At 39.2% G+C, this 25175-nt stretch overlaps 1 protein-coding gene across 1 annotated transcript in view; it reads right to left on the bottom strand.

The window, feature by feature from the left end:
* The window catches only part of vopp1b (VOPP1 WW domain binding protein b), a gene marked incomplete at its 3' end in the record, with an annotated part of 40924 nt that overhangs the window by 10159 nt on the left and 5590 nt on the right, over nt 1–25175 (bottom strand). Inside the window, exon 2 of the mRNA XM_071530305.1 lies at nt 3185–3262. Within this exon, the coding sequence (XP_071386406.1) occupies nt 3185–3262 (78 nt within the window). The remainder of the gene's footprint in view (nt 1–3184; nt 3263–25175) is intronic.

Raw genomic sequence — 25175 nt, 5'->3', positions numbered from 1 at the left:
GGACAGAAAACCAATAGATTCAGTGGAAACCCTAACAGAAAGAGACTGCGGTGATCTGCTAAGGGAACAGAAGTGGGAATGGAAGGATGTAAGGGAGGACCTGACCAGGCTGAGTAGAGGAAAGGAGGGGGAAGACGACGAAAACAGTGGGATGGAAAAAAAAAAATCAGAGTAGGAGGGCAAAAAGAGGGACGAGAGGGTGAAATTCCCTCCAGCAAGACAATGGAGAATGAATGGGAGGTGGAGAATGGAAGATATTGATGAATGACTTGTTGAACTATGATTTCTAGTTTTTTCAGGGATGGATGGGGACAGTGTAGTGGATCAAATCTAGTAGTGTTGTCCTCTATGATGTTTGGAAAGCCCCCTCTTACCCCTCTAGAGATTAAATTTGATTTGTCCATTAAAAACGTTCAGAGCCTCGGGGCGGTCACATGGCACCGTGTACCATTTAACTGAATGCCTTGTTTGTTTCTATTTTCTGTTCTTCTTCGGGGAGATTTCTTTTGTGGACTTTTTTTGATATTTTTTTGTCATGTGTTTTCATTTTAGTCTTACTGAAGTATGTTTCGACTGAAGTATTTTACTTCACAACATTTTTAGGGTCTTCATTAGCATAGGCCCTTTTCACAACATAATGGATAACACAATACAGGTGTGGTCACTGACACATCTTTCTGTTTCTGTTGTCGGACGATTGTGCAAGTAACTGTGATCACTTTTTTTTATAGTGTTGCAGTCGTCTGACAACAGAAAGAGAAAGATATGTCAATAACAACACCTGTATTGTGTTATACATTATGTTGAAACACAAAATAAGTGATCACAGACAGAGTTATGGGCGATAGAAAATTGGCTATTTAACATGGCTGGCAATGGTGAGAACCAAGCTATACCCTGTGGAAGTACGGCAGCCATGTTTGTGAAAAGGGCCTGTTGCATCACGAACTGGATAATCATACCTGCATTAAACCTGCTAAAGCTTAAGAAGGATGTATTAAGTTGACTAATTGTAACATTCGATACTCAAATATGTCCATGATAGTGGCTTAGTTAAAGTCCATTCAGCTACAGTAGTTTGGTTTGTGTTAGCCTGGTTGTTGCTAGTTCGCTAGCCTTGCTAGCTAGTTGGATAGTTAATAGCAAAGGTCAAAAGGAAACATCAATGTAGTAACGTTATCGAATAACAGTTTAGTAGCACAATAGTTTATTTTAATATAAAATCAATCACAGATTGAATAATGACAGGAATTTCAGATTATCTGATAAACAGTCTATAAAACTTATCATAATTTGAACTCTGTATTGTATTTTGTACTATGTAACAGTGTCTGTTTTGTAACAATGTTTTTTTTAAGTAACTCGGTAACACTTTACAATAAGGGTCACTAAGTTAAGGGTTAGTTAATGCTTAATAAGCATTACCTAACCCTTAATTAACAGTTAGCTAACTAATGTGTCTGGTAATCATTTACTAATGGTGTTCATGTTAACTAAGGTATTAACTGATACATTATTTAATAGTCATCTTTAGAAACTATTAAATAATATAATTATTATTATAAATTAATACCTTAGTTAACATGAACACCATTAGTAAATTACAAATTAGTTAACTGTTAATTAAGCATATTAACAGCTTATTAAGCATTAACTAATCCTTAACTTAGTGACCCTTATTGTAAAGTACTACCAGTAACTCAATACATTTAACTTTTTCAATGAGCTAATATTTACTTTTACCTCAGTAGTCGGCTACTGAGCTCACGATTCGGTACGATACACGATACAGGCTTCAAGGTTCGATACAATGACGATATTTTTAACAAAGTTTAAATGGAAACAAATGACTGTAGAAGATTCTTTGCTTATTGCTTAGACATAAAATGTCAAAAAAACTAAATTTTTTACTTGAAGTTTAACCTATTCCTACAGTTTATTTTATAATGGTTTCTTTCTTTGTTATATATTTTTCTGTGCAAAAAGCAAATAATGGAATCTGTTGAATAAAATAAATCAGCTTTTAAAAGCGGATGCTTGTCTAAATGAATTTTTTTTTTAATTAAAATAAAATGTCTAAACAGATGTCCTGTTTACAATTAAGTGCAAATGTCTGAACATGGTTGATCTGACATTCTCTAAACACCTTAGTTGGCCAGGCAGGCCACAAAACTTCAACTTAAATGAAAACAACAAATATGTTCAGACACTGATTTTCTAACCTAGGAGGACATGTTTTATTTATTTTTTTAAAGAAAATTAGCATGTCAACGTTTTCGGGCAGCAGCTGACACCTTTGACACACACTGCCAGAATTTCGTAGTGATAACCGAATTTATGAATGAGAATGAATTTGCATCTGTCTGGTCACACTGGAGCAGAGAGGAGTAAATTACCACTGTAACCATAGTAACGTTTACTTCAAACCAATATGGTGGCTACCACTGCCTGTGTTTTCAGTTTACTTGACACCACTAACACCAGTAACCAGAGGCATCAATTTATTCATAAGATCTTAATAAACCGCCACAGACAGCGGCGTCATATTCTCTTTTTACACCGCATGGACTTGATACTTTCAACCGCGACATTTGGGCCGAGACAGCAGAACTGGTAGGAACAACCGTTTAATATCTATGGGAACAACTGCAATGTTGAGGAAACAGACTGGATAGAAAATGTAATAATGTCTCACAACACTTACCTCCGTCTCTTTCGTCCTAACGTAACGGGTGTATTTCGATTTCCTGTTGCACGCTACACACCTGGCTCATCCGGGTCTCGAGTGAACGTCGGTGAACGTTGGTGTCAATGACGTCATAACGCCAGGCAAACCAAACTAGTAGGATCTAGGATTGCTGATTCCGCCCTCTGGCGTTTAAAGTATGTAAATGAAAACAAAGAGTAGTCTACATTTTGGTGGCGCAGCTAATTGATAAGCTGTAGGCTACTTGATATCGCAAACCATTTTTCACCTCCACGATGCCTATCGTCACGTTTTTGGATCGCGAAATATCGTCCCACGATACATCGTTACATCCCTACTCAGTAGATATTTACAGCAATAATTTTACTTCTACTGTGCTTCAGTAGAATTTCAACCAAATAACAGCACATCTGCTTCAGTTGGATATTCTGGTACTCTTTCCAACAACAGTAGACAACAGTAGAAATTGGAACTTACCAGAAGTACCATAGTCTCTGGATGGACAGGGCTCTCACACAGCAGCGGGTCCCACAGCAGTCCTCATAGGAACGGCATCTGCAACAAGAACACACACACACACACACATAACACACTAAGAATCAGGGTAGTGTAGGGCAGTGGTTCTCAACGTGGGGTACGGGGACCACCAGCGGTCCTTGAGGGGGTTCCAGAGGGTCCCCAGCAAATTGATGAATTGGTAAACTTCACCATTATTCAATTTTATTATAGAATGCAGAAGAATTACTATTTTGATCATAGTTTCACTGTTATCTCTCTACCTACAATGCAGATAGTCATGGAATTCTGGACAAAATCATATCTAGCAATAAAAATATTCTCAGATTTGGGTCTAAAAGATACAGAAAGACCGAGAAACTCATTAAATACTAAATTAGGGGTCCTTGATATGAAAAAGGTTGAGAAACACTGGTGTAGGGTAAACTCACCTAAACTCAGATTATCCACCTTTTTTATTGAATATCCACACATAATACTGGCTACTGGCAACTTCAATCCAAAAATATAAATATCAGCATTTCAGACTGTGAAAGCAGCTCCCTCCCATTGGTGATGAGGCCATTACCAAAGACTGTATTAATTTGTTTACTCATTCATTCATTCTGTATTCATTCAGTTAATGTACCAGCAGACTTGTGTAATAAATCATACGTCTTGCATCTTGAGTGGTGATGTCTCTAATATGCTGATATTAATTTCAAACAGATTTCTAACTGAGCAACAGGACATTAACATGTATTTGTATTGATGTCTATGATTGCTCATCTCCGGATTAAATATAAATAGTAGTTCTTACTGTTTACTGTACTTGTCTAGTGGATTATTCAGAATTTCTTAATGCCGCATAGATCTGTGTGTGTTTATGTAGTGTGTGTGTGTGTGTGTGTGTGTGTGTGTGTGTGCGCGTGCATGTGGGCTAGCTGCCAACTACTTGTGACTTCGACAACTGTGAAATTATGAAATCCCATGGTACCCAGCTCTATCCCTCTCTCTCTCTCTCTCTCTCTCTCTCACACACACACACACACACACACACACACACACACACACACACAGGCTTATTCCAAGTTTTTTTTTCAACAATCCTTCATTTGTATTCAACCAACAGATGCAATTGTTCACATGCAGAGCTCGACCCTGAGATGATGTTACACTGAAAGCAGGGTTTGGCTTGACTGCTGGGAGATCTGAGCACCTCTGAAGGAATAATAAACCAAATAATACAGTAATAATAATAATAATACAATCTGGGATGGAAACTGTATGTTATGGATGTTTTTCTCTTCCACCCCCATTGCTGCATCCTCCTCCTTTCTCTCTCGCTTTCATATTTCCCATATCTCGATCTGCCTCATCCCATCCCTCCATCTCCAAATTTGACAAATTTCATGCCCAAAAATATAAGTCTTGTGCTTCCCTAAGAATTTTATTAGTTCATGGAAAAGCCTCTGAAACAAGATTTACACCATGGGACCCTACAACTCTATATTGAAACCTTTCTTTCTTTCTTTCTTTCTTTCTTTCTTTCTTTCTTTCATTTGTATTTTCCTTTTGTTAATTATATGATGTTCTGTTATGTATGAATACAACAAAAAAAGGAATAACAAATATCAATCTAAAAGCTAAAATAATTACATGAATACCATCCATTGAACAATTTTACATTTTTGGCATGAAAATGGTCAAATTTAAAGATACTGAATATAGGCACAAAATATCAGCAACTTCATATTGGCAGCTTCCAACCCAAAAAATATCAATACTGGCCTAGAAAAACCCTTAATGGTCAAACCCCTAACCCACATCCACTGCAATAAAATGCATTTACACACACGATAACTGCATGAACAAACACAGTGACGTGTATTTCCACAGAAACACACACACGCACACATTATGTAGTTTAATATGGAGCTATAAAGCTCAGTTGCTACGGTAACTATGGACGTAACATAACGGACGAACACGACTGCCGTTCTCAGAATCGGAGGAAGAGAATCAACACACACACGTGCACACAGGACTAGATAGTGATGAAGAGCAACAGGTCTTCAGCACCAGGGCTTCTCAAACCACCACACAGACCCACATTACACTCCCATTTGGTAAGATTTAGTTTCAGAGACCCATATGGGATAGTTGTTGGTTTAGTATTGAATTGCCTCCACTGAACATGGGGAGATAATAGTCCTGTGTTTCACTCTCACGTGTTTGTCTGTTATGTTACCACCATCCAACCCCACATTTTAGCCATGAGGCTGACGGAGCACTTTGAGTTGAGTCACAATCTGGTGGGTTGGATATTGGATTTTTCTGAACAGAACACAAAGAGTGAAGGTAAACGGCATTTTATCAGATTCATTATGTTCTTCTACTGGCTCACCCCAGGGCTCTGTCTCTCACCCTTACTTTATATTCTGTACACAAACATGTGCCAAAGTAATCTTTCTTGGAGCTAAACATACCCAAAACAAAGGATATGATCATAGATTTCAGAACTCATGCTTCAATTTATGATACTGCGATCATTAAAGACCAGGCTGTGGACTGTGTAGAGCGCTACAAGTGTCTTGGGACAGTCATGGACTCTAAATTGACCTTCGAGAAGAATTGTGAGGCAGTGTGTAAAAAGGGACAGCAGCGTTTGTTTTGTCCCGTTTTCACATCAATAAAACCATGATGATCCTGTAACACTGCATTATGTAATAACACCGCATTATGTAATAACTCGACAAAATGTAATAAATTTTCACTTCATTATGTAATAACACCCGCATTTTGTAATAATCTGCCGCATTTTGTAATACACAGCCTGAACGCAATATGTAATAAATTTCCCCGCATTTTGTAATAAATTATTACATATTGTGGTGGTTATTACAAAATACGGGAGTTGCACTTGTTTTTTGATGAAAATGTAATAATATGGTGCATTATGTAATAACCAACCAAAATGGATGTCTTCATTCATAAAAATCATTATACATTATAAGCACAATGTTTATTTTATGCATTCTAGCATGAATCATACTGACTCAAAATTCATTTTAAAAAGATACTATTAGTTCAGTAGATTAGTATCTTTCATTGGTCCAAACTACATTAAGTGTCACTGTATTCATTAGCTTAATAGAAACTGTACTTGAGGGTTCATAGAGACATAGAAACTGCACAACACTGAGTGTCCAACATGTCCTTCACTTAAAACAGGCCATAGCTTACATGTTAGACACACATACAGCCTAACAATACACTATCTGGAAACTACTAAAATACATCTAAACTACAAACACTTGAAGTTGCTTTAACCAAGAAAATCCACAGCATATAGCCTAACAACACACTGATCTGCAGTGGATTTCTAATATACAAACAGTTCAGTTTTAACTTGCGTTCAAGCTGTGTATTACAAAATGCAGCAGATTATTACAAAATGCGGGTGTTATTACATAATGAAGTGAAAATGTATTACATTTTGTCATGTTATTACATAATGCGTTGTTACAGATTACCTTCTTTTATCGGGCTTTTATTGAATCAATCTTGTCTTTTTCCCTTGTGTCATGGTTTGGTAACCTGTCTCTGCAAAACAAAAAATTCTCTAAACCAAATTGTCAAGTGGGCTAGTAAGCTTATAGGTGAGTCTCAACTCAACCTGTCAGTTCTTTACTCCACACTGCTGCAGCGTAAGCCCAGCTCTATTCTTCAAGACTGTTCCCATCCTCTACTACTATTTTGAAATTATAATGATACCTGTTTTAAAGTATTTGTTTTGATGTCTTATGAATCTGTATTGCTGTGATGTCTTTGTTTTTAACTTTGGATTGCTGAATCTCCCGTGTGCACAACAAATTTACCCTTGGGTACTAATAAAGAAACCTTGACCTTGACCTATAAGTAGAATAGTCTAGGGATGGACAATATGCTTATTTCACAATACAATTTGATACGCGATATGGGGTTCACGATTCAATACAACCACGATACGATGTGATAAATAAAAAAAACAAAGTCTGACAAATTTTTCTAGAGATGTCACTGGCTTGCTAGAATATATTTAAAAATGTCATTACAAAGTGCAAGTAATATAATTTTGATGGAGAGTTTGTGAAATTGTGATGGGCAAGCCGTTTCATTTGTGATTACTACAGCAGAATAAAATGGAGCTAATATCACCATTCATTTTTCTGCCCTATTGTATTGCAATATATTGGATTTCAATATAAATCATCCCATCCCTCGAATAGTCATTCTTATACATTCTCTAATTGGAAGAAGTTCTAGTGAATTATAGTGACATTAAACTATTCCTTATTTTGCTGGGGGGAGACACACCCTCCCCAAGGACCCCAGGGCAGTCCCTGAACCCCACTTTGAGAACCACTGGTCTACACAAGAGACCCCCAAACTCTGGTTTTAACTCTCTCAAGCACTTCATGAGTTCATGATGATTTCCTCCACCCCGCCTACGCCTGTCTGGCTTCTCAGACTCTAATTGTGTGCAAATAGTTCAAATTCAAATTGAGCTTGGCTCCACTGCACTTATGCACTTATGAGTCTTATGAAGTGAGACCACAATTGGCCACAGTGATTTCGATTTAAATGCATAGAGGCCTAATGCTGAAACGAGGTGAGGATATGCATTTTGCAGAGATAAAAAATGAAAAATGTTGGAAATGGGCTAATGCTGTGTTATTTTACATTTTTTACGAGTCATACTACTTAATTCAAGAATTCCCTTATGTTAAAAAGTAAACACTACCAGTAAGTACAACACTGAATATTCATTTTAGTGGTGCACTTCCACATGCCCACCCATTACAACGCTTATGACGTTGAATATACATGCATATATATTATCTCCAGTGGTGGAAAGTAACTATTTACTATTTACATTTACTCAAAATTGTACTTAAGTACAGTACTTGAGTATTTCCATTTTATGCTACTTATACTCCACTACATTTTAGAGGGAAATATTGTACTTTTTACTCCATTACATTTATTTCACAGCTATAGTTACTAGTTACTTTTCAGATCAATATTTTATATTTAAATCATTTGATCATCTTTATAAAATAACTATAAAATAGCATTGTTATAGATTAGACTACCCAAAAGTATAGCTAAATTGATAAGATTAGCTTCACGTTGACAACTTTAAAATGCTGCTTACATGTACATGTATGTCAATAAATCAGTATTAATATTCCAATAATTTATGAAAAATTTAACTCTCTAAATGGGGACAGTTTGCATAATGAGTATGTTTACTTTGATACTCTAAGTACATTTTGCTGCCAATACTTATGTACTTTTACTTAAGTAAGATTTTAAATGCAGGACTTTTACTTGTAATGGAGGATCTTTACATTGTTGTATTGCTACTTTTACTTAAGTAAAAGATCTCAGTACTTCTTCCACCACTGATTATCTCATGCATATTAGTTATGGCTGCTGCAGTGTTTCTATGTCGGTTCTCACATTTGCGGACATGTTTGTGCATCGCTTCACAGATAAATTAAGGTGGTTGGATGAAAAGTGAGTTTGGCCTCTTTCTTGCACCCGCAGATTTAGGCGATTAAGATGCGAGATTATATCACATCTTTTTTTAAAGATGATAGTTTACAGTAAAGAGTGACAGGAGAGTTATGCGGATGACGTGGGACAAAGGTCCTGGGCCTGATTCAAAACCAAGATGTCACGATTAGGCCTACAGGGTATGTGCCCTAGACCAGTGGTTCTCAACGTGGGGTCCGAGGACCGTGAGGGGTCCTTGAAGGGAGTTCCAGGGGATCCAGAGCAAACTGATGAATTGTTCAGCGTCACCATTATTTCATTTACAAGAAGTTAACACAACAAGAGAATGTAGAACAATGGCTGTTTTGATAACTGTTATCTCATGGAATTCTGGACAGAATCATATCTAGCAAAAAATATTCTCAGATTTGGGTTTGAGAGACAAAATCTCATCAAATGGGCATCCGTGGCTCTAATGTGAATGTGAAAGCCCAAACTGAGCCATAAGGACGCCCCACTTCCACGAACACAGGGATTTTGGTGTGTAGTGCAATAAACCTCTCCAGGCACTTCCATCTGATCTCTGTATGCGTCTGAAAAAAATCACCATAAGCAGCTTTCACCTCTTCCAGAAAAGCCACAAACTTTGCGTGACCTGTTTCCCACTCAGATGAGACTGGTAACCTTGGTTACCGAATCCACAACATGGCTCAAACGAAGAATCTCAGCACAGAGGCTGCGAGGTCAAAACAAAATATGATCAGTGTTATTAACAAGGAAGAGAGAGCATATTACCCTGGTTTTAACTACACTCCATTGGCTCCCAGTATCTTTTAGAATAAGTTTTAAGGTCCTATTGCTTGTCTACAAAGCTCTAAATGGTTTAGGACCGACCTACATTGCAGATTCTCTTGTTGTTTTATAATCCTTCACGAGCTCTTAGATCTTCTGCTGCTGGGTTTTTAAACATAAACAATACTACACATATGAAAATAGGCAGCAGCCTTTTTCAACTATGCTCCAAAATTATGGAATACCATACCTAAAGCCATAAGAGATTTGAACTCAGTGAACATTTTTAAACAACAACCTATTTATTTAACTTGGCTTTTAATTGAATTCATTCTATTTTTACTTTTTTTTTTTTTTTTTTTACATATTATATCGTTTTTTACCAGTTTCTGTTTTTACTGTCCCTTTTACCATCTACTGATCTATTTATTGCTACTCCTTTCCATTTGCCCTTGTTTTAATTTGTATGTTTTCAATTTGTATTTCTTTTAATATCAAGCATTTTTTTAATGTAAAACACTTTGAACTGCATCGTTTGTATGAAAAGTGCTCTATAAATAAAGTTTATTATTATTATGAGTATTCTAAAATTCTTGCATAGAATTTCCAAACCCATACCACCAATTAACTCATGGTATACTTATCTATTGCGGTGCAGTATCTGTTGGAGGAACACAGTGAATCCAGTGCCGTCAGTACAGCAGGAAGCTTATCAAAGCCCAAGCTTACGACACTTTTAAGTGTGCTGAAAACATCCTCGCCCTTTGCAGTGCCATGCAGAGGCACCACTTTCACCAGCTCCTCATGCACTTCAATAGAGCCGTCAATGGCTCTTGTGTAGATGAGAAGCTGGCTAACATCCATCACACCTGTACTCTTCACCCGGTGCTAACGAGAAGTACGTGCAGTCATTCATGACTCCTTTGATCTTTCCCTGGACTTTGACTTTGAACATCAAATATTGTGAGTATCAGATTCAAAGTTCTTGGTATTGTTATTGTTATGCGCTCCCCTCTTTTCAATTGTACTAAGTGGATTTGGCTGCTTAGTACTAGTTTCAAGCTTGCCTGTTTTGTCTGTGAAGCTGTCCAATATAACAGCTTAAAGTATCAAACCCAAGTTTATCAACTGTACATTCACAATTTCCAATGATTCCCATCTAGGCTAAGTTGATGACAACATCACATAACACGACATAAATCAAAAAGATCCAAGGCAACCTGCTTTTTTGCCTGTACATGATTTTAGTCTCAAAAACCACTAACAAACGCTTTCTTGCTTTTTCACACACACACACACACACACACACACCCACACACACACACACACACACAGACAAACCAAGTGCCATATCACAAAGGACATACACACTCGTCAACCCTGACAGATGGCGCTAGTGTCAAAAGACTAATTCCTTTTGGAAAGAAAGAAAGAAAGAAAGAAAGAAAGAAAGAAAGAAAGAAAGAAAGCAGACAGCAAGAAAACAGAGAGAGAGAGAGAGAGGGAGGAATATATTATTTCATTCAGACCTATTTTCATGTTGAACTTACACTACTCTTAGGGAGCTCATTGTCAGCTCTGCTCCACTTTTCTGTGTTTCTAAGTATAAAAGCAAGTAGCTCAGCCAACCAGACTGATATGTTAATCAGAGCACTATTTATAGTTGACTGAGGAAATCATCCATTAATCATGCCTAGAATGTCATGCAAAACATATCATTTGCTCCCTGTATTGTTATAAAAAGGTACATTTTAAACTGGAAAAGCTGAAACTGACACTCTTACCTGAGACAAAATGCTTGCTGCAACAAGTTTTACTGGGTAGCCACTGATCTTTCCTAACAGCCGCTAGGCATGTCTCTCTTTATAAGTGGGGAAACTAATGACACAACATATGAGAGACATGATAGCCAAGCAACCAGCAACAATGGCAACAACCGGTCTCAAAGTCTAGACACACAACACTCTGTCTATTTTGAAGATTTGGACCTGAAATATGCTAAATTAGAGGTAGAGGTAGCTGTCACAGATATAAGTGAATGAAAGTGAATGAGGATCCAAAATGAATGGAAGTCTATGGCCATTGTCCCCCAAAAAGTTCCTCCTTACAGACAAATCAACATATAGAAGTTCCACCTAGTGGCAAGCTTGAAAAGCACTTGCTACAATGCTACTAGTTTCTTCATGAGAATAAGAAGGGGAGAAAGCGAATCAATTACTATGTAATGGTAGGTAACATTAGGTAACATGGAGTTGGAGTTGAGAGACAAAGTCTCATATGCAGATATCTGTTTGTAGAGATTAGCCGAAATGTCGTCTGGACCTAAAACACCTACAAATGCATGCATATGAAGCGTCGTCTCTCAACTCCGACTCCATTCTCGCGTCTCAAGTTGCTAATCGGACTGTAAACAATGACCGGCGCACAGAAGAGGAAGTCTTGGCCCGGATGTCCGCTGGCTACACCGGAAACCCCGAAATATTGGCCGTCGCCCCAGAGTCTGATCGTCGTCAGACTGATAGACGATGGGTTCCGAGATTGTTCTGCCAGAGGCTCCACCAGCAGGGACTCTCTGGTAAACATACCCATGGAGGTTCGGATAACATTCCACTACTGAAGAAGGTGATTACATTTTTATGGTACCTTGCAAACCAAAACTCTTTCAGAAAAATGATATGTCTCACAAGGTGCTGCCCATAAGGCCATCATGGAGATGCTGGATGTAACTTGCCTCTTCATTCATCACCTGGCCAATTGAGTGAAAAAAAGCACACCACCTCCAGAGTGTTCAGGCGGGTTTGCAGAATAAATAGCATAGCCGTAGACAGTTGCCATATTCAGATTCAAAGGCCGCCCGCCAGGGGAGGGGACTCTCAACAGGAAATCCTTTTACATTTTGCTCCTGCAGGGAATAGTTGATGATCAGTGGAGGTTTGTAGACATTTCCACTGGTCCCTCAGGGAAAAGAACTTGAATTCAGAATGCTGAAGGCCTCAGTGTTATTTGTTGACTGGCAGAATTGTATTGCTTGTTGTGTTCTTCCCAACATGTGCGAAGATGGGAGTGATGAGCAGATGACAGAGGTTAGGGCAACCCCAAATACACTAATAGTCTTGCCTATGTGATGAAGATATTGTGTTCTTTCAGATTGCAATATCAATATAAGTTTGATATTCTCTTCAGCTGTACTACAATGAAATCTAGGGGGATGATGTTATGTAATTAATTTTGTTAGGTTTCTTGGTGGTTAGTGTCCAGTGTCACATTTTTGTCATGTTTCATTTACCTCGGTCCTTCTTTTTTTTCACTTAAAATGAGTAGCAATGCATCCATTCTGCTCAAGTTTAAATAAGCATTTTGTTTTTGAAAAGAAAACAAACCAAGACTTGCTTGCTATGGGATATTGTAATCATACTATAAAGCAAGGAACCTCTGTCTGTATGTGTGTCCTTTGCATATCTCGAGAACCGTTCGTCCGATCTACTTCACACTTGGTGGGTGTATTGCTGGGGACCCAAGGACGTGCAGCGTCGGATTGGACACGTTCAATATTAATAAACTTTGAATAAACAAGCGAACAGCGCTCTGTGCAGAAGCGGGGCTCAAAGCAAGCGACTGGAAGCGCAGTGTCGGGTGTGAAGTTGTTTGGATGAGCGGTTCTCGAGAAAGCTGCAATACCGATACCGGAGGCCAAGCAATCCACCTGTTCCGAACAAGCATGTTTTGAACAGGCACTGCACTAGTATAACACAAAGGCAGGGAAGGAGAGAGCAAGTGAAGCATTGTGAACCATTGTCCAGGAACCCTTCAGTGTTTGAGGATCTTTCCGTCCTGGGAGACGGAAGGATTGTCCAGCACTGGAGGGTCCTCAAAACACAAGATACCTTCATAGGACCCTCTTGTCTCTCAAGATCCTTCTCTCCCTCCCTCTCTCTCTCCTTCTGTTAAAGGCTGAGATGGAAAGAGGGACCTGACTTGCCAGACTTTCTCCCTTAAAGGATAAGTTTGGCGATTTTGGACCTATATATAATTCTTCTCTTACATACCTGTAGTACTTGGACCTGCAGAGAATATTGATTCCTGAGGCGGTAGAAACAGCAATGCTAGGCCTCTTGCTGCTAACAAAGAGTCCAAACAAGGTTTGTAAAAATATCTCCAAAAAAGCAATTTGTAGGCTCCACAGGGGAGTTGAGAGTACACATGACACAATTCCGCCATTACTCACAGTTTCACTAATCAGGAAATCACAGAGCTATTTCCTCTGCCGCAGCACAGACTGCTGTGGGGTGAAAGTGTGTTACTGGTGGAGTGATGTAGTTTTGCCGACGGTCATGTCAGATTGTAGAGTTTGGTAGAAGACTATCCACAGTCACCATATTGTTTTCACAGACTTGCTTTTAAGGAGGTATTTTGAAAAACCCCATTTGGACTGCTTGTTAGCAGCAAGATGCCTAGCAACAGAGCCTCACTGTTTCAACCAACAGCTGACTCTGGAGTAAATATTCTCTGCGGGTCCAAGTACTACAGGTATGTGAGAGACAAATTATATATAGGTCCAGAATTGCCAAACCTGTCCTTTAACAGGTACAGTGTATCCTGTTTGCACACCATGAGGGAGACCCATGGTGGTTAGAATGCATTGTGTCTCTTTCTGTGCCCTAAGTTATGATACCTTGTATATAGCACTATACATCTTGGCAGATGTATCATGCTATATAAACTTGTGTACACCTTACTTCTCAAGTTTATTGCATCATATCTCAGAGAAACATTGTTTACTTATATTATGGTATATTGTAAATAGCAATAACAAAGATGTGTAGAACAAAGAAATTTATTTGAAAAAGAAAAAGATATACGTTTTCAGTGTAATGGAGCATCGCGTTAGTTCAGGCAGAACACTGAAGTCGTGCACGCTATCAGCTGATTGGCTCTCAGCTGACTCTCTCCACCAATCACATTCAATCAAGTCAATGAGGCGGGGTCTTTATAATCTGACAGCTCACACTGCTGATCATTCATGCCACTGCTGCTGTTGACCCAAGTCGATGCAAACTCCTTCCACCACCCCAACCTCCTCCTGCTATCATCTGTACACAGGATTCTTATGCAAGCTATCTCCGAATTATGTCTGGTTTTATGTTGGTTTTCATATTATTAAATGATATTTGTCTACTATGCCTTGGGGGGTTTATTGCACTCCCCGCAGAAACTCTCGCATGCTGCTTTCATTTGGGGAAGCATCCTCGAGAGCAGAGCCTTTTCCACCAAATGCAACTGTATAACCATTTGTGCTATAAATCAGTGGTTCTCAACATGGGGTCCGGGGACCACCAGGGGTCCTTGACGGGGTTCCAAGGGGTCCCCAGAAAATTGCTGAATTGTTAAACTTCATTATTTCATTTACAAGAAGTTAACACAATTAGAGAATGTAGAATAATGACTGTTTTGATCATAGTTTCACTGTTATCTCTCTACCTACAATACAGATAGTCATGGAATTCTGGTCAAAATCATCAGATTTGGGTTTCAGTGAATAAATCTCATCAAATGGGGGTCTGTGGCTCTAATGTGGACTAAATTAGGGTCCTTGATATGAAAAAGATTGAGAATCACTGCTATAAATGGTCCAAACTCCTTTGACGTAAGTGTCTCTGACTGAACTGGTGGGTTGTCAGTTGGATGACAGTACATTTTTAAAATTTAAACACCTAACTTAACTCAATGTAGTCAACACTCACTTCAACCCACACAAATGTAACCAACTTTACAAAATTTCGAAGTTCAACAATAAAGTTTAACAACATTTCAAAACGTGAAACAGTGAAATAATTTCTCCTGGTACTAATAGTATTGTAGCCTTTTGTACAAACTTAACATGCAACATAAATATCTGTGGACTAGCTGTGACTCTCTTTCAAAAAGGCACTTTAACACATTAACAACCGACCTTTAATTTGGAAAATGTAAAAAAAAACCCTCTAAAGCCTTCAAACAAATAAAATATTACTCTCCACCTACACATCCATCGATCCATGAGTACCGTATTTCCTCTAATAGTGGCCGGTAGTCAATTGAAAGCCGGGTCTCCAATAATGGCCGGGGCTGTGGTCGACACAACCAAATAAAGGCCGGCCCCAAATACAAGCCGGGGAAAAAAACAAAGGAAGCAAGCGTGAATTCGCCATAGCTGTGACCACGTACTGTGCGGCTATAGGCCGCCAAAGGGTGGGGAAATTTTTGTGGTCCAACCAACCAACCGACCGACTGACAGAGCGAGCTCTATAGCTGCTGGTCGCAGCTAAAAACAACGGTGGATACCGGTAAACTCCTGGCGGAAGTCTCTGGAGCATGCCTCTTTAAGAAATAGCAAATGCTCACTCTCTTCTCCTTTTCCCTTCCTCTTTCTGGCTGCTGTGGATGTAGAAACGACATGAGGACATGCCGAATACCCGTGTTCAGCAGTCTGGGTTAGGCTTGGCCTTCCTTACCTAACCACAACACCCTTTGCAGTTGCTAATATAGGAAAGTGGATGTCATGATTACCCCCAATTAATTAGCTCATCTCGGTGTGAAATTTTAATTTTATAGTGCCTCTCCATGTTGAATTATTAATATCCATCACTTTCTTATATCCATCCTCCACCATCCAGAGTGCTCCACTTTCTAGCCACCTTATGCTGATGAAAGACTTGGTGGAACTGGACCGTCTGTCTGTGCAATTTCAGCCCAAAAGGCCTTTTTTTCTTGCCTCTTGCCTGTTTCAGTCACTGACCCAGCTCTGGAAGACTTCTTGGTAGATCAGCATTGTTGCCAGAAAAGAGTTTGCTCCCTGGTGGAGAACTGGTGCTGGGGGAAGGGTGGTGGAACATCTGTGCTGATGCTGCAACTCTCACCTACAACATTCTGGTGAACAGGTTGAGTCAGCCGGGGCTCCCAGAAGAACCCCAAGGCGTTATTCTAATTAACTGTAAGAGTATGAGGATATTTCCAATAGCTTACTACAGTTATTATTATATCTCATAATATGTTTGCTAGTAGGCAACTGATTGTATTTTATCACTGCACAACTGTCCAGTTTTCCACATTATCTGGAATTCCGGTTTTGAATCGATAGCAAAATAGCAGATTTGGTCTTGATTACAGTATGGCAGAACTGACAGGTTTCAGTCCTCCGGTCTCTCCAAAAGTGATAATTTGATGGTTTATATTTTATTTTGATTTTTAAATTTGATTTATATCATACCCCGGGTGTAAACGCTACCCGGAAGACAGGGAAGGAGATGGAAGCATGGGTATTAGAAAATATCTCTATGTCAACATACTTGTCTTCGCATAACACATAGGTGATATTATTATGAACTCCATATCTTAAAGTGTTAAGGAGTTATAGTAGTTTAGAGAAAACTCATTAATATGCAAATGTATGCTTTAAGGTGCATGTGGTGTAAGTATGAAGTTCCTTTCATGTATTGTTCCTGAGTTAGGGGCCGTGTCCACCAGCCGACCTGTTTTGAAGCGCTGGTGCTGAGCGCTTTGCCTGCATCAGGTGAACGCTGGAGCGGGGAGATGAGAAGACGTCTCCGGGTGTTGTTGCTATGCTAAACGTTAGCCTAGCTAACATTAGCTACAAAAGGCTCTTGGTCCCCCCCCTGCTTCATCCTCATTGGTTGGTAGAACTCTGAAGTGACATTGATGAGCGGTGCACTTCAGAAAAGTTGCAATTGTTTCAACTTGAGAACAGGTGCAGTGCTCACGGCCCTAGGCGCTAAAAAGAGGTGAGGTAACCGTTTTGGGTCGTAGGCGCTGAAAGCGCAATTTTTCCATTGGAAACTAGAAGGGCACCTCCACCAAGGTTTGTGCTATTATTGCTTGTTTGTGAGTCGGATCCGGATCCACTCCAAAATTTAATGGGTTCTTCCTTGGCCCATGCTACACCCTTCCACCAAGTTTCATGAAAATTGGGCCAGTAGTCCCTAATCCTGCTAACAGACAAGCAAACAAACAAACAAACGGCATTGAAAACATAACCTCCTTGGCGGAGGTAATAATGAAAGAACAGCGCCAGCACTTTTTTCACAGGTCTTTGGTGGACACGGGGCCTTACTGTGCTCCCAAGAATATGTCTACACACAGACAGAGAGACAGACACCACCATGATGACATAATGTCCTGCATACCATGTACCATGGTGGCAGGACAGAAAAAAAAAAGTGGAATTGAAACCAATAAATAAATACATGAAATATGTATTTTATCTAAGGTTTGTCTGACTTTCGCTGAATATGGAGGAAGCTTGTTTAGGCGGAAGTTGTTTGACATTGTTGCTAACTCCCATTGTCATATTCTGGCTAAATAATATGTGAAAATGAATATCCATCTTTTTTTTTTTAGTTTTAACTGTTTTTTTTATATTAAGACTGACTCAGCGGGCTCAAGGTAGCCTACTACCAGTGAGGGCAGTTTGACTGATAACAGGTAATGTCCTTATTCTTACAACCACAAATAATAGTTACAAGTAGTAACACAAATGACTAGTTTGAGTTAAGTGAGTTTGAGAAACTATTGACAAGCATATGGAGAGTAAGGGTATGATGTCCTCTGCACAGCTCCAAATCTACAGGGAATAAACAGTCAATAAGGAATACATGTTTGCTGATGACTGCTCTGTTTTTATTAATAATTAATTCAAGCAAGAGTTAATGCTTTGTTGTTTTGTCCATATACTTTTTCTTTTCCCTGCTGGACGGATACTCCCAGGCTGCATACCTTCCACCTCCAAGACAAAATTTGTAACTTTTTGAATCACCACTGTCCTTAGCCATGACGTAGTAAACTGGAGGTAATAGTCAATATGCTTGCTATATTGTGTTTTGAATTGTTGGCAAATAGTGGAATAATTTACACCACCTCAGTAGTTAATTAACAGTATCTCAAGCTTGTTTTCCGCCATGTTTACATGCTTATTCTGCATGTTTGTTATTTAGATTTCCAATGTGATGGCATGAGTATTAAATTCTAAGTAACATATTAATTAACATTCCTATATATTTGTCAGTAGTAGTTACTTTTGCAATAGAATCGGGTGGTGCGGTGTTGGATAGGAGTGGTTCTTTGCTTTCTCTTTAATGACGTAATAAAATAGAATCATTAAAGTGTGTGTGTGTATGTGTGTGTGCACTATGGGATATGTATCTAAAACCTTACTCACCTGATTTGAACTTGATTCTAACCTTGACGTTTCATGCCTTGTTTTACTCCACCAAATGTACTTTTGGATAAATCTGCCTGTCATAGGAGTGTGTGTGTGTGTGTGTGTGTGTGTGCGTGTGTGTGTGTGCGTGTGCGCGTGTGTGTACACATTGTCCAACAACAGCTATAATCTATAATTCAAACAACCAACTTTCTCTGCCTCATCCAATTAAAAATAAATGACATTTATTTTTGAAAAGACACAAATGAAAAGCTTAGTGTCTGATAACCCTTTCACACCCCTTTCACTTCATAACAATGAACAATTGGTCTATGAAAGCCATCATTGATCAATTCCTGGCGAATTAAATTCTTTCATTAGTATTAGATAATGGTCTTAGATAACGGTATTAGAAACTGCAGTGTTGTGAGCAAGGTGTTTATTTAAGTGTTCTAGGTGTTATGTTAGTTATGAGTGAGCTGTGTTTGCTCTTGTGCTTATGTTTCATCAAATAAGAACAGGGGACATAAGAGGAAATACAAATAAAATCTAAAGCTATTTTAGGAATCAGAGGTGAAACAAAATGCATAATGTATTAGGGCTAGACCCATACATGGGGCCAATATAAAAAATTGGATATGACCCAGTCATCATCTGATACGATACAGTTTGATTGATTATATAGTTATTGCAGAATTGATCAATACTACATTGTATACAGGAAACCTAGATAGATAGATAGATAGATAGATAGATAGATTTTGCTTCTCATTTTTGCTAATTTTACCCACCCTTTTATTGACAGAATTAAACTTTACCTACCTTTTTAGGGTGACATAAACCTTAATGACGGTAATTCTTAGTATGCATCATAAGTAGTGTCAAACTGATTAATATTAAATTTTATATGAAAACAATCTTTTAAGGGAAAAAGTAGAAACTTGGTTATGCATTGGTACAGAAAGGTATAAGTGCAAGGCCAGCTGCGGAACAGCATCTCTGGAACAGTATGGGAGTTCAGTGGAAAAAAGACTAAAATACTAAAAGTCAATGGTCTAAGGTTTCAGTAATTTACTTCCTGACTATGTACAGTGTCTAGTTCAGGTTCCTTTTATTACTGCACAGCCAGGACAGAGTCATTCATTTCAGCATGCTCTGACATTTAAGCATAACAACTTCGGTGCAACAGACAAAACAGAATGATAATGTTACCCTAGATCCCCCTTTCTGCTTCGTAAACACAATTTTAAAAAGTTCACTTTTTAGACGGCGAGGCTGGCAGCCTTGGAGCCGAACGGAACAGTGGCAAGCTGCGATTGATCAGTCTATGGTGAGCGGCAGGGTGGCTGCATTATAAAGCCGACCACAATAATAACACAAGTGTGTGTGTGTTGGGTTGTGTGATAGATGGCTGTGGATAGGCAAGCACGGCAGTGTACCTCAGACTCTCAGTGCTGTCTGGCATTTGCACACTAGACCAGGGATTGGTCCATGGAGGGCTGACAGTCTGCAAGTTTTCATTCCAACCCATCACTACAGCAGCTGATTTCACTGAGTAACTCCTTCAACCAGACAGGAGGAACTAATCAGTATAATGAGCTGCAGCAGGGTTTGATTGGAATGAAAACCAACCAACAAAATGATCTGTCTCTGTATCTGTATTCGGATAGAAGACCAGAAGTGGGCGTGGTTTATACCGGAAGTCACGTGAAATCGGGCAAATGTCGTATTTTCTAAGCTAATATTCATTGGCAATGCAATTTTTGTGCCTTCAAACCATCAAATTGATTTAATATTGGCATTAAATATATTTCCACATCCTCATACTGTACTTTTCATCTCCCTCTCTCTCTTTTTTTTTTTTATTTTTAACTAGATTCCATGAAACCTATGGCTGATACATACAGCATGTTACATCTTAAACGGATGAATATTGACTGAAATACAAGGTAAAACGTTTTTTTTTCACTATTTCGACTTTTTTTTTTAAATGGAGGAAATTAACACATACAGCTAAAAACTACAGGTTCTAAGCTTCATTTTGATGTATAGGTTGCGGAGGTTTGAAAGAAATCCAGCTGCTACACCAGGCTTTTGTCTCGCTAGCTCCCGCACCTGACTCGGTGGGGGTGACAGATTGCTACAGAATAACAATCACGTTTCAATAATGTGTAGTAAATGAAACGACTAGTCAGTGAAATCAAAGTCCTATGTTGCAAACAGAATGGGCATTTTGATCTTGTGGCCATCCACAATATGAATCCATTTGAAGAAACATAATGGCTTTTTTCTTATTATTTGATATACTTCACTGACTCCCTCAAGGGTGGAATTCTCCTCCTCAAATCTGAACGCCATTTCCGTTAGATTTCTCTCATTTCACCCTACTATTTGACTCATATGTACAGACATAAAGCGGATGCTCACAGACACTAGCAGGTGCTTGTGTGCCCGTGTAAGTCCTCTATCCACTTTATCATCATCTCATCACCAGGGATGGGCAACCATGTGCCATCGTGACCAAGGGCTCGGCAGGTTTTCGTTCCAACCAAACACTACAGCAGCTGATTAAACTAATTAATTCCTACTCTCTGGATGACAGGACTGGCAAAGCAGTGTGCTGTTCCTAAGTGCCACATTTATTCAGTTTGAATGCAACCACAGCCCTCTCCAATCAGCTGCATGTACTTGGCATCAAATAGTGAACTTGATCTCCTTTTGAAATGAAGAACATCATATATTCTGTTGGAAAAATATCCTTCTCACAAGCTAGAGCTGGCGAAGCAGTCTGATGTTTAGGTGTGCATTTATTTAGTTTGGGATACCCACAAAGTATTTCAACTACAAGCATTTAAATATTTAATCTGGACAGAAATAAATAATGAATACAATTCACTGTTTTCATCTAGCTTTCTGGTGAATGAATCATGATCTGTCCTTTTTTTAAGCTGAATATAATTTTTATCCTATCTTAGTTATTTTTTCCTCAATGTCTGCAAATGCATGATAGCGCATGTTTTGTTTTTTTTGCGATTCGTGTCAGCTTCCTGTACCTTCACAATGTGACAAATGGCTGTAGGAATTGCAGACTGTGCACTAAGTCTCTTTATTTTCATATATAGGCCAATATCACCACACACTGGATCTGTTCATGTTTTATGTATTTTCATAATAAATGATACGTGGGAGATTATATTGTCATGGTGGCATCTGTCGGCCTGTGTGTAACCACATTCTTGTGAACACAATAACTCAAGAAACACATATGATAGGAATGTCATACTTACACCACAGGTTCCCCCTAGAGTTGGTGACCTGATTAGATTATGGAGCACCTTGCTGCATACATTTGCATATTAATGAGGAGAAATGATTTTCTTGAAACTACTATAACTCTTTAATGCTGTAAGATACAGAGTTCATATTAATAAGATGAATTATTAATTAATTAGAAAAGGTTTGGAGATATAGATCATCCCTGAACACCAGGACAGAAGAAATACAACCAGTGACACAACCACCAAACATTTATTATCCACCTCCAAAACTGTCCGAAGAAGGCCTAGTCTAGCTGAAATGGTACTGAAGCTTCTGAATCAGTGATCTACAGCCTAAGACTGAAGGCCTCTACTGGAAAAAGACTCTACTACTGAGTAACACCAACCCTGGTGGCCTGTAAACATGCCACCTTAACTGGAACCCTGCTGTTGGCACCCTCCCCTGGGGCCCATTGGGAGAACAAGTTGTTGGACCTCTAAGTACCACCCTTGGTACCATCCAAGCAATCTCAGAAGCCATCGTCTATCCGTCTGACGACAATTAGACTCTAGGGGCGACGGCCAATATTTCGGGGTTTCCGGTGTAGCCAGCGGACATCCTGGCCAAGACTTCCTCTTCCGTGCACCGGTCATTGTTTACAGTCCGATGAGCAACTTGAGACGCGAGAATGGAGTCGGAGTCGAGAGACGACGTCTCATATGCAGATATCTGTTTATAGAGATTAGCCCAAATGTCGTATGGACCTAAAACATCTACAAAAAGTATCAATGTTTGTGTATTGTGTGGAGAAACGTTCCATTCTCGCGTGTCAAGTTGCTAATCGGACTGTAAACAATGACCGGCGCACAGAAGAGGAAGTCTTGGGTTTCAGTAATTTTACATCGTCTATCGTCGTCAGACCGATAGACGATGGGTTCCGAGATTGCCATCCATGGTCTATTTGAAGATATGTGACCGGATCTACACCAAGGCCCAATCTTTGACAGATCCTTTGGTGATTCACGTGGGACCCAACACCCAATATCTAGATGGATGGCCTTTCTCCAGGATAGCTGGAAGTAGCTGGATACCTTGGGGTGCTAACAAAAGCTATGTTGAGACCATTGGCGAGTACCTGGTTCTTTACCTAGTAAATAGTGCCATCTCACGCACTGGTCTACTCCACATGAAGATCCTCAAAATGCCAAACCCTAGAACAGAGGTGCAGCTTAACATGGAATGGCTCATGCCTTTCCGGTAAACTCTACATTCAGCTTTACAAATGAGGGAAGAGTCATGGGATAGGCTATATTCTACCAAAATTAATCCTAACCTTAAACCCAAATCCTAACCCCAAACTAACCTACAAGTGGTAAGTGGTTTTCTTTGTCCGTTCAGCCATGGTGGCTATCGCTGCTCATGCTAACTATCCAGTTGTTCTTTTGTTTATTCAAAATAAACCAGAACTTTATAACGCATCACTTCCTAGGTGTCAAAGGATTTTTCCTGGGAAAGACCTACCCAACATTGGGTGTTTGGAACAGCAAATGTAAAAGCTTTCATGAACTGACTATAGGTTGAATCACTATTGGGTTACATCAATCGGTGATAGAGATTAACAAAACAAACTTTAACCCTTACCTTAATCTAAATCTAATCCTATCTCTAATTTGACCTCTAAATGCAAGTCCTCATCCTAAACTACCCACTTGTAGAAGTGAGGGCTGGCCAAAATTTCCACACTCATCTTTGTATCTTTGTGAGGACATTTGGTCTTCACAGAGATAGAAGTACAGGAGCACACAGGAGGGAAGAGAGAGAGTAAGAGGTAGAGTGAGAGAGAATTAAAGTCTTCCTCTCTTTTCCCAGGAGATGCGGGACAGCCAGGCCCAAAATCCTCCACGTAAAGCTCTTAAGTTTGGCTGCAGGCAAACGAAACCGAGCACCATGGGAAAGGCCTTGGCGGAGGAAAAGAAGTGGCAAGAGTCTTAGCAGCCGAAGTGGGCTAAAGCCTTTTGGGCAGAGCTCATGATTAACAAGGGCCAAGGACATTTCACACTCGTTTATCAGAGTATAAAACATGTGATTGGCACAGTATCCAGGGTGATTTTCTGGGCACCAGAGTCCATTTTTCAGTTTGGATCTAACAACACTGCAAAAGTATACTGTAGGTAAGGAAAAACATTCAGAAAAACATTGTATGAAACCACAGTCACTGGTTTAATGCTGTCAACCACCAAAAGCACATTAGTGAACTACAGTGACCATAATTCATTGCGTCTATGAGAACGGGGTAAGTTGAGCCTGTGGGGAAGATGTATCCAGACAACCAAACACAAAATGTATCATGTGATCACAGATTTAGGAAAAAATGAGTAATTTCCCTGACTCTGTGATGGAGGAGATCACATGGAGAAAGTAGTAAAAAAAAAAAAAAGAAAAAAAAAAAGAGATTTTCACTGTCAGATGGTTTCATCATGATCAAAATGTCATGATTCTTCTTTCTAAAAGGAAGTAGATATGTTTGAGGCTTAATAGTTTAAGGCTATAAAAGGTACAATATGAGCCTAACATATGAACCTAACAACTGTGGGCCCGAGTTGCTGTGTGAATTAGTTTTGTCAAAATGGTGGTTGCGGGGTAAAATGTGCTACGAGCCCTGGGGCAAGTTGAGTCAATGGCTCAGCTTACTCGAATCTAATTACATCTGCCGCAGTCACACTATTAAAATGTAGTTAAGTACATATATGTGGTCAAGTGGTATTTTCGAATATTATTATGGAGCGGATATTAATATGTCATGGGACTACTAACAAACACAAAACAAGCAGGGATTCAGTCCCATTAGAGGAACAGCCAGGAAAGAGTGAAAAGGAAAGCTGATTCGATCAGTGGCAAGGCAACAGAAGATAAGACAGAATCTCTCTCTCTCTCTCGCTCTCTCTCTCTCTCTCTCTCTCTCTCTCTCTCTCTCTCTCTCTCTCTAGTTGTGTAGAGCCAAGTTGCACATTGTTATCCTTTTGAAAATAAGAGAAATTATCACAATGTTATTTGGAACTAAACATCAGTTCTGAATGTGATTCTTAGAAGAGACAGAATAGACAGACAGATTGTCGGACCATGGTGAAAAGACTGAGAAGGACAGAAAGGGTTTAAGTTACATAACCTTTGGAGTATGGAAGAGTG

Source organism: Centroberyx affinis, unplaced genomic scaffold, assembly GCF_046629955.1.
Source record: "Centroberyx affinis isolate AG114_WGS23_722 - 3 ecotype Tasmania unplaced genomic scaffold, CSIRO-AGI_Caff_v1 ptg001911l_1, whole genome shotgun sequence".
Taxonomy (NCBI): Eukaryota; Metazoa; Chordata; class Actinopteri; order Beryciformes; family Berycidae; genus Centroberyx; species Centroberyx affinis.
This window is presented reverse-complemented; position numbering and strand designations above follow the sequence as displayed.